This window comes from Gekko japonicus, unplaced genomic scaffold (assembly GCF_001447785.1).
Source record: "Gekko japonicus isolate JY-2015 unplaced genomic scaffold, Gekko_japonicus_V1.1 scaffold1911, whole genome shotgun sequence".
NCBI lineage: Eukaryota > Metazoa > Chordata > Lepidosauria > Squamata > Gekkonidae > Gekko > Gekko japonicus.
This window is the reverse complement of record NW_015170945.1, coordinates 158,842-169,199: the sequence shown is the minus strand read 5'-3', so window position 1 is coordinate 169,199 and position 10,358 is coordinate 158,842. Positions and strand designations below refer to the sequence as shown.

Here is a 10,358-nt window from a genome sequence, read left to right as displayed (position 1 = left end):
TTGGGGAGAGGTTCCAGTAAGCACGCTCCAAGTTTGGAGCCTCTACCCCAAACCCCCTCCCCCCAGCCCCCCACAAAGTTTCAAGAAGATTTTTGCCATTGACTTCAATGGCCCCATTGGTTATTATGGACTCGAATTTTTCCGGGATTTTTTTTTTGGGATTCGGACAAGCGCATAAATTGCTAATTCGGGATCCCAAAAGCCGAAAAACGTTATTTTCGGCTTTTTTTCCGGCTCGGGATCCCGAAATGCACATCCCTAATTAGCACTCTTGCTGTATTTTGTTTATTTATCAGTCTCTGATAACTGACACCTCTTGCTTTGAATTATTGTATCAAAATCTGGAGACAATGTCTGTGCTGTAGCAATCTTGAGTATGTTGTTCAGGTGTGTATCTGTAAAGTTGCAAACCTACTTTTGATTTACTGACATTCACTACAGGAATTTCACGGTCAATGCTTTGAGCCTAAGACCCAGAGGAAAACATGAAATTGTGAGCTTTTGTACATAAGTTGCTTCGTGTGCTGATTAAGAACGTGTGAGGGCACCATGACATAGGCTGAGGGCCATGTGTTTGTCTACAAAACCATAGTCTTCCCCAGAGAATAGCTACAACTCCTATGTGGCAGTGCAAGAATGGGCTTTGCTGACACCAGGTACCTGGGATCCTTAACTGGAATGGTAGGGATAGAAACGCGGGATCTTCTGTTTTCAAAGAAAGTGCTCAACTACAGAGCCACCGCTCCTCTTTGAAGCCCCTGTGGGGCCCAATAAGTGCTGAGGGTTAGATTGGTATCTGACACTCTTGGTTACCTTTAAGCAGGCCCATAGCCAGAAAATGATCTGTCCCGGGGGGGGGGGAGACCGGGAGATCAGCAAGTAATATAATTAGTGGTAATCTAATCAAAATAGAAGTAACTGAGTGGAATGGCGCACCCACTTCTACAAGCATAATAAAACATTTCCTTTCTCACCCTCTGCAATGCTGAAAATGATTTTCCTTGTAACTGCTTTCAAGCCTACCTGAAGCTTTTAGCGATAGATCCAGGTAGTCAGCCCTGTTGGTCTGAAGCAGTAGAACAAACTTAGAAGAAGAGGAGATTGGATTTATGCCCCAAGCCCTTCACTCAGAGTCTCAGAGTAGTTTACAAATTCCTACCCCTGTGGGGTAGGTGGGGCTGAGAGAGCTGACAGAAACTGCTCTTTTTCAAGGACCGCTCTGACAGAACTATGGCTTGCCCAAGGTCATTCAGCAGCTGCGAGTGGAGGCGTGGGGAATCAAACCCGGTTCTCCCAGATTAGAGTCCGTGCACTTCACCACGACACCAAACTAGAGTCCAGTGGCACTGTTTAAAAGCAAGCAAATGAGTTACCTCCTATGGGATATTTTCCTGCCTCTTACTTATCTGCAGTGAGACACACTTGAGGGCATCTTTGAAACTGCAAATAAAGTTCCCCACAGAGCCTGGTGCCAAAGCAAGGCACTAGTAGTAGTGACCAAGGCAAACAAAGACACTCCAGCGGAGAAATGCTGCCTCTTTTCTGGCTCCTTTATGAAGTTCAGCCAGCAGAGCAGGGCCCGTAGCCATCTAATAACCATGCCCAAAGGGAGATGGGCCATGCGGTGCTGCTAGAGATTTCCTCTGATCCTCTAATCCAACATGTCTCTTCTTGTATGGACTGCTGCTAAGCATTAACTCAGAAATTCCCCTTATTGGTTGCTCCCGCTGTCCCTTGGCTGGAAGCTCAGCTTGTCTCCCTGACTCACAGTTCCTGCCTTCCTCGTCCCAGGCACCCAAACTCTCTTCGCAACTGAATTTCCCTGCCCCGCAGCCTCCACTAGCCCCGTCTCTTCCTCTCCCAGGGGTTGTATCAGGCCCACAAGCAACTGGCTGCCATCTGCTTACTTCTCCTCTCTTGCTTTCTTCTGTGACACAGCTTTCTTCTGTGACACAGCTTGCTTTGCCAGGCTCTCTCAATCGCACAGCAGAGCCAGAGAGCAAAGCCTCTCTTCCCTCCATTGGCTGAGGCTCCTCCCTTTGAAAGGAAGAGAGGGGGAGGGGAAGAGAGAGCTTGCTTTGCGAGACTCTCTCAGTCACACAGCAGAACTCCAGAGCAAATCCTCTCTTCCCTCATTGGCTGAGACTACTCGCCTCTTCACCTTTGATTTTCAGGGTTATCCCATTTGTCACTTTCGGATTTATATCTCTCGTTGATCTCTTGGAGAACTTAACAAATACCTCACCAGGCAGTTTATTTTTCTTGGATGTATTCTGGATAGGTTTGATAAACCATATAATAATAACAACAACAACAACAACAACAATAATAATAATAAACTTTATTGTCATTGTACACAGTACAACGAAATTAAAGGTGCAATCATTTCAGTGATCTACAGCCATACACATATACACTCACACAACCATTCACAACCATCCCATAACTCCCTTAAGGTTCACATTGCAACCTAAACCACTGATGTCACCCAAATTCCAACTTCATGCAGCATTTAAAGCAATAATAGCTCTCGAATAAAAACTGTTTTTTTCCATGTCGCTTTGTATAATTTCTGCTTTAAGGGCTGTCACTGGTGCCAATGTCTTGCTCAAAATCCCTTTTAAGTTCTCTCCCTTCTATTCTGGGATACCCTGGAACCTCAGGACATATAGTGATTTTTCCATTTGTAGCTGTAGCAGCTGATCCTTGTCAGAGATCCGCTTTTTCCCCATGACCTCCAGTTTCTGATTTATCGCATTTGCCTCAGCATCAACTTGTTTAACCGCCTTTTCAGTTTCTTCTGTTTTTGCGACAGTGTCTTTCAACTGATTTTGGAGAACATCAAATTTACTGTTAAGATTAGTCATCTGGTCCAGCAGGGGACACAGTGCTGTCGCCAACATGTTTGGGAAGTCAGTAGTTGCTTCTGGTTTAGAGGTCGAGGTGGCTGAGTTGGCAGTTCCTGTGGAAAGTTTCTTCTTCTCCGCCATTTTCCCTCCTCGCTGCAAATTGTTTACAAAATATAAGGTTCATTCAATCGTTCTAAAAGACTATTTTATTCTCTTTCGCTTACTCTGCACCATATTCGGCTAGATTAGAGCTTTTCCAGTTCAAACAGTCCCTCTGCCCCTCGCTTTCACTCAGAAATCAGCGTTTTTCCAGGGTAGAGATTTCAACTCCCCCCCCCCCCCCCCGAGTTCACATGGGGCTTTGGTGTTGTTTTCCACTTGAGCATTTAATTAGTTACAGGTACGCTTAAACTCACAGTTCATTCAGATGTTTATTTCAAGAGGTGGGTAGAGCAGACAAGCTTTAGATCCTTCGCTCGCTTGTCCAGTGTGCACCTCTAATACTCCCATACTGGGCTCATGGTGGCGGGACCTATTGGGACAAAGGGGAGCCTCAATTCCTCAGCCGTCATCTTGGAAGAGGCACCCCTTGTGCCCCAGGCTGCAAGCCCCCTGCAAGGGCTCTCAGGGGGCCTGAAGTCATTTGGGACCCCTCCCACCCACCGTGATAACGGGCTGCTCACATCAGAGCACGATGGTGCGTGTCCGTCCAGCAAGTCACCAAAACCGGAAATCCCGAAACACATGACTCTCAATGTAAGAACTTGTGGTATTGCTGATGAATGGAAATATGAAAATAAGCATCTTTCAAGTCAATAACCATGAACTAACAGTTTAATAATTTCAAAACTGAGGGGATACCATGTGACGTTTGGAATCATTAAGAAAAACATTTAACTCTGAGATCCAGGATAGGCCTTGTTCCTCCATCTCTTTTATCAACCAGAAACATCCTGGAGAAAAAACTGCACCTCAATGGAACCCTTTTCAATCAAAGCACCTTGTGTCTGCAAAAGATATTCCAAGATACTGCAACAGGGGAGAACATGGTGGTACATCCTCGAACTCTAATCTATAACCCACACTGACTATAGCTAAAACCCACTCATCAGATGTGATCATTTCCCAGGCAGCATAAAACTATGCCAGCCTATCACGCAATTTGACAGACGTATGGATCTGCCCTAATCAGAAAGATGGTTTCTGTGCCTGGAGTGCCTCTCTGGGTGGGGTAACTGGGACACCAAACTAGGTTGGCTGGAACCCCTGCACTTTGTGGTGGCATAAATGGTTTAGACGCAGGATACTGGGCACCAGAAGGATCAGTACATCAGTAATCCCTCTGATATGGGTTGCCAGGGTTGGCATGCAAACGGTGTCTGCTTGTACTGGGTTGTGGCAGGTCGAGACATCCCTAAGGACTTTGCTGGTTGTTTATTCTTTTTTAGAGACAATGTCTTGTTCGTCTTGATGGAAAGCAATGTAGAACCTTCAAAAAGTAAGTCATCTACTTTAAGTTTGGTCTCTGCTGGTAGTGCCGTAGACCGTAACCAGGTGTGATGTCTAAAGACTATGGCACTTGCCATGGCACGCGCTGCAGTGTCCGCAGAATGTCTGCTGGCATTTATTTGCTGTTTTAACAACTTGATGGCCTCTTCCAGCAATAGTTCCAAGAAGTGCGGCATATTCTTTCCCATAGGAATACCTGGTAGCTGGCCATAATGGCTTTGTAATTGGCGATCTTAAATCCTATTGCAGACAAGGAGTATAATTATCATCCTGAAATGTTCCGCTTACATCCCTCTCTGTCAGTGGTGCAGAATGGTAGGTTTGGTGGCCCTTCAGCTACATCTCCTCTGTCACTAATGATGGTGGAGGATGAGTTGGAAAGTAACTGAAAGGTTCCTTTTTGATTCTGTAGAAGTGCTGAACCCTCCTGGAAGTGAGTTGCTGGTTTTTGCCATTATCTCCTCTGTGAGACTTCCAGGCCCTCCAAGATTGGAAAAGCAATCATGCCCGGGGAATCAGAATGTAAACAACTTAAAATTGTATTCCTCCGTTCACACTCCAAGGGGATGATTCCAGTCTCCAAGGACTGTGCCATTCGAATCCTTTGCTCACTGGGGATGCCAAGCCCCTCCCTCAGGGATGCTGAAGGCGGTCCCCCCCCCGGGGTCTCGTCAGGGTGCAGATCCATCAGAGTCAGCGGCTATCCCTTCCTTCCGGCCTGGTATGAGAGAGGGTGGCCTGCAGGACACCGTAGCCGAAGGTGGGTAAGAATGAGCCCAATGCGTGTAGCAGTAAGAATTCGGATCTAGAGATCAATGGACGTGGCCTCCCCATTCCTCCGGGTATCCTGGGGAGGGCACATATGGGTCGCAGGGGCACCCCAGAGGCGGTGGGGACTGTGACTGAGGAACTGTCGGCATCTGTTTGATCCGGACTGAGGCCTGGTCTTGGGACCCAGTTTTTCATTTTTCTTTGTCCCTCAATTTGGTCTTAACCTTCTTGGCTGGCGGTTCGGATGACGCGTGCTGGACCTGAGGAGAGTTAAAGTCTGCTGGGACACTGGGACACGGATCCTGGGGGAGGAGCCGAGGGTATCAAACCCAAGGCCGGCTTTGCTGGAACCGATTTGGATGCAGGATCCGAGGCTCCCACGATGCTGCCTTTAATTGGGAAGCTCCATCCCCTCGAGCCTTGAGGGTAAACTGTTGGCAGGTCTTACAAGTGGGAACGTTACATCCTTCAACCAGGCAGAAAAGACATAACTTGTGTTCATCTGTCTGGGTCAATGTTGCCCCACAATGGGTACACTTTTTAAAGAGCACTTTCTGAGCCGTATTTAAAGCCCAAAAGAGGAAAGGCAAATTATTGTGCAAACAATAATTCCTCACCAATCTGACGCTCTGGTGCCTGAACAGCTAACTCCTTCGGCAGCAAAAGAGGAGTTGAGGGTGCTGCAGCGGGAACAAAGACCCTGCCTCCAGCGCATGGCACACCCCCTGGAGGCTTCTAGCTACAAACCTCTCTGGTGGCAGGCCTGCGTAGGCACAGTCGTCCCCATGTGTGCCTGCACAGAAGATTGATGCCGAAACTTCAAGAGTGTCAACCACACTGATAAGCTGTTATTTGACCACCCCCTACCCATCTTGTAAAGGGGCGTTTTCATCAGCCCTGACTGAGCCACGGAAGCCAGGCTCCCCGCACCATTTGGCGCAACCCCCCCCCCCACACACACACACGCTGCCTCTTGCACTCAGGGACAGCAGGCCTGGCCTGGTTTGTAAGGATATTTACACCCACCTGTGAAAAAGGCATTTTCAACCATGGATGACACAGAAAAGACAAAATAAAAACCCTTTAAAAGCAGAAGTTGCATTGAAATCATTTCTTTATTGAAGGACTTCCCAGGAAATTCAAAGTGCATCCCCTTCCCCTGAAACGTGGACCAAAACCAAAGTTCTTCCATGTCAAAGTGCTCTGGCTTTGTCCCCCCCAGCAGCAGGGCAGGCATGGGCAACGGGAGGCCTCTGGAGTCTCGCCAGACACACCGCCGCCGCCGCTTCTGCCGCCCCCAGGCTGATGCCACAAGGCGGTCCCGAGCCTGTTCCACACCAGCAGACAAGCCCACCCTCCCCTCCCCCTCCGTCATGGGCACCCCCCCCCCAAGAGAGCAGCATAGGTTGCTAGCGATGACCAGAGACCGCTCTGGGCTGCAAAAGGGGGGCGGGGGGCTGGCAGGCTACAAAGACCACAGGTTGCCCATCCCTGCATTAAGCTGCTACAGAAAAGTCCCCCTCCCCCCCGACATTCACCTCCCAAATACAATACTTGGGTCGCAACAGTACAGAGAGCTCACAGTTTTGAGCAGACAAGGCAACGCACAGGCCTCCCAAAAGGTGAACCCAAGAAGCCGTGTGAGGATGGCAGTCAGTCAAGCCGTCACGCTGCAGGGAAGGATGAGTGGCGGCACTCATGCAGTCCGGGGGGCAGCAAGGAGGTCGGGGCTCGGGAAGAAACCTCTGCTGGTCGAGAGAGAGAGACATTCTTGCCAGTCAGGAACTGCTTGGGCTGGCGGCGACAGCAGCTAAGTGAACCGTGGGGCTCGGTACAGCAGGAGGACACCTTCCTCCCCCCCCCCCGGACAGGAAGGGGGGGGGGGTTTAGTCTATTTGCAATGCTGCCATTGGGGGGGGCCAGCCACTGCCTGCCATGGAGGCCTTCCTATAGGAGTTCACTGTCAAACCAACACAGAGGATGCAAATTTGGAGGGGGGAGAGGAAGGGCACAGCCAAAAACAAAAATCATATTTTCCAGTGCTATAATATGTAATAGATTTCAGCAAGAGGGAGGAGGAGGGAAAGGGAGGGGGAAATCTTGCTTAGTTTGGTAAAGACTTAATTCATGATTTTTGTTTTAATACATTCACAGGTAACCTCACAAAATAAAACATTGATTCGGTTTGAGACAACGGCTTCCGCAGGCTGGAGGAGCTCCTTGAGTCTCAGGGTATCGCCCTCTCCCCCCCCCCCACGCCCGCCTTCCTCTCCAGGCCCTTTCCAAGACTGGGGCGGGCGGGCGGGCGGGGGGGGCGCTGTTTTGTGTGGCTCGCTAGACTCAGAGTTGAGGAGAGTCCTCAGCACAGGAGAGGGGGTCTGTTGCAAAACGTCACGTGACAGCAACCGTCTGGGATGCTGGGAAAAGACAAGGGGTCTCACAGGGAAGGCCCACAGCCCTCGACCACCCCGACACCTTTGCGCTCTCTGCCTCTGGCTTGGGAGTTGGGGGGGGGTGTTAAGTGGGCATGGCAGTGACTGCCTTTTAACATCTCCACTGAATGGCAGGGGGGGGCATACATTTACTCTTTGGGCATTAACTTCTTGTGCAATGCTCCCCCTAAGAAAAGGGGGGAGGGATTTTCAGCCATTTCAGTGCCACCAGACTAAACAGAGAAAGGAGGAGACACACGCAAACCCTGCAGAGGCCACGGAAACTTACAGAAACACACACACACACACCCCCAACACTCCGAGCTGGCCTGGGGGGTTCCCCGGCTGCACACCCCCCCGACACGGACATTCTCTCCGTCACCTTTCCTCAGCCCACTTCTGCCTTCTAACCAATCCTGTTCAGGCCTAAAGGAGCTTGTTAAAAATATGGCTGAATTTGTATTTTATATATATATAATACATACAGAGCATTTTGTGACCACCCAACAAGGGCGGAGGATCAAAGCTTGAAAGGAACAGAGTAGGAGAAAGAGAATATGAGTGGACAGATTTCAGAATGGGGGCAAGAGTGGATCTTTTTTAAAAAACGTTTTTGCAAAATTCAGCATTCTTCGTCAACATAAAAATGACCTGAGAAATGTTATTATAACTCACTTGGAATTAAATCTCTTATGTACACAGTAGAAATGGATGGATGGTGCACAGGCATACGGAGGTGCCTCTCTGCCGCCCCCCCGTCCCCCCCCCCGGTTTCCCTCAGCCGTGGCTCCCCCTCACTGGACAGTCTGGCATCGGCTTCCACACCTTCCATTGTGCAGCAGATGCCCATTTAGACAAATCTATTTCTCAAATGTTAGTTCTTTGCATTGTACCAGTGCAAATGGGGGGAAAACAAACACCCACACGCATTGCTAAGGAAGAGCTGCCTGGGGTTAGGGTGGGGGGCTGAACCGCCCCAAGAGCAGCTCCCACGGGGAGGGGGGCCAGCTATCTAAGGGGAGCCTTGAGCTAGGGGGCTCCAGCCAAAGGCAGGCTTGGTTCAGAGGCTCTCTGTTCTGGGGGTTTTTCTTCGGACTCCGACGGATCGCCGGTCTTGAGTGCCTCTTGAAGCTGCTGGCGTCGTTGTACCTCCGCTTTAAGGTTCTCCAAGTCCTTTTGGCTATGGAGAGAAGCAAAGGGGAGAACTGACGTGCGGACTGATCATCCACAAGGCTTCTGCAGCCCAAACTGATTCCCTGTATTGGGCAGTGGTGCACACAAGGTCCCACCACAAGTGCTGTACACAGGGAGGACCTGGCACAATTGGTGCCTGAGTTGCCCTTGGGGGCCTGGCTCCTCTTCCCCTCCCTCACGGCCCTCTCTGCAAATCACCTCGAAGGAGGCCTTCAGTCCCGTGGAAGTCTTTGCCTGCTCTGCGCCCTTCACGTGCCGATTATCGTAGCCTCTAGGATACCCACCTCTCCAATATATATTTTTTTATTTTTTATTTAAGCATTTTTACCCCGCCCTCCCCGCAAGCGGGCTCAGGGCGGCTTCCAGAGGGCTACAGCCCATACATAAAATCCATAAAACAATAAAAATATAGCATCAATTAAATATAACAATAAATAAATAGTGCTTCTTAACAAGATGGTCTTTAGTAAAGCTGGCGTCTCTGATCTTCGATCAGTCCGATTGGGGTGCCACTCTCCAGTAGATGTTAATATCACGCAGGGTAGGCCGTACTTCCCAGGGTGATCCAAATCCAGTTGGAATTTCCACCGTTGTTGTTGGTGGTAGCGGCGGCCCCTACATAAAAGCCTGGTGGAAGAGCTCCGTCTTGCAGGCCCTGCGGAACTGCACAAGGTCCCGCAGGGCCCTGATCTCATCCGGGAGCTCATTCCACCAGGTAGGGACCGCCACTGAGAAGGATCTAGCCCTGGTCAGCGCAAGTTTTACCTCCCGGGGGCCCGGAACCACCAACCGGTTCTGGGTCCCCGACCGAAGTGCTCTTGGGGGTATATGCGGGGAAAGGCGGTCCCTCAGGTAGGTCGGACCCTGGCCATATAGGACTTTAAAGGTGAGGACCAGCACTTTGAAGCGGATTCGGTACGCTATTGGCAGCCAGTGCAGCGCCTTCAGCCCAGGTCTGATATGGCCCCATTTAGGGAGACCCATCAGCAACCTGGCCGCCGATTTCTGCACCAGCTGCAGCTTCCGGATCAACGACAAAGGCAGCCCCATGTAGAGAGCGTTACACTAATCCAGCCTTGAGATGACCGTCGCATGGATCACTGTAGCTAGGTCGTCGCGGCTGAGGAAGGGGGCCAACTGCCGGGCCTGCCTCAGATGGTAAAAAGCAGACCTGGCCGTGGCTGCTACCTGGGCCTCCATAGTTAAGGAGGAGTCCAGGAGCACTCCCAAACTCCTAACCTCCGACGCTGGCACCAAAGGCACCCCATCGAAGGTCGGGAGAGGGAGCCCCAACCCCAAGCCGTTCCGACTCACACCCAGGACCTCCGTCTTCGCTGGATTTAGCTTCAACCGGCTCAGCTTGAGCCACTCAGCCACGGCCTGTAATCCCTGGTTCAGATCTTCCGGGTCGGAGCCCGACCGGCCGCCCAACATCAGATAGAGCTGGGTGTCATCCGCATACTGATGACAACCCAGCCCATACCTCCTGGCTATCTGGGCGAGAGGGCGCATATAGATGTTAAAAAGCATCGGGGAAAGCACTGCCCCCTGAGGCACACCACATTCAAGTGGGTGCCTCTGGGACTGCTGTTCCCCTATTACC

The 10,358-nt window shown here is 50.5% G+C and overlaps 1 protein-coding gene across 1 annotated transcript in view; it reads right to left on the bottom strand.

Annotated features, from left to right (window-relative positions):
- Positions 1-7,037: 7,037 nt before the first annotated feature.
- CLUH (clustered mitochondria (cluA/CLU1) homolog) overlaps positions 7,038-10,358 on the bottom strand; it is a 65,567-nt gene continuing 62,246 nt past the window's right edge. The window contains exon 27 of the mRNA XM_015418890.1: positions 7,038-8,741. Coding sequence (XP_015274376.1) covers positions 8,591-8,741 — 151 coding nt within the window. The 3' untranslated portion in view covers positions 7,038-8,590. The remainder of the gene's footprint in view (positions 8,742-10,358) is intronic.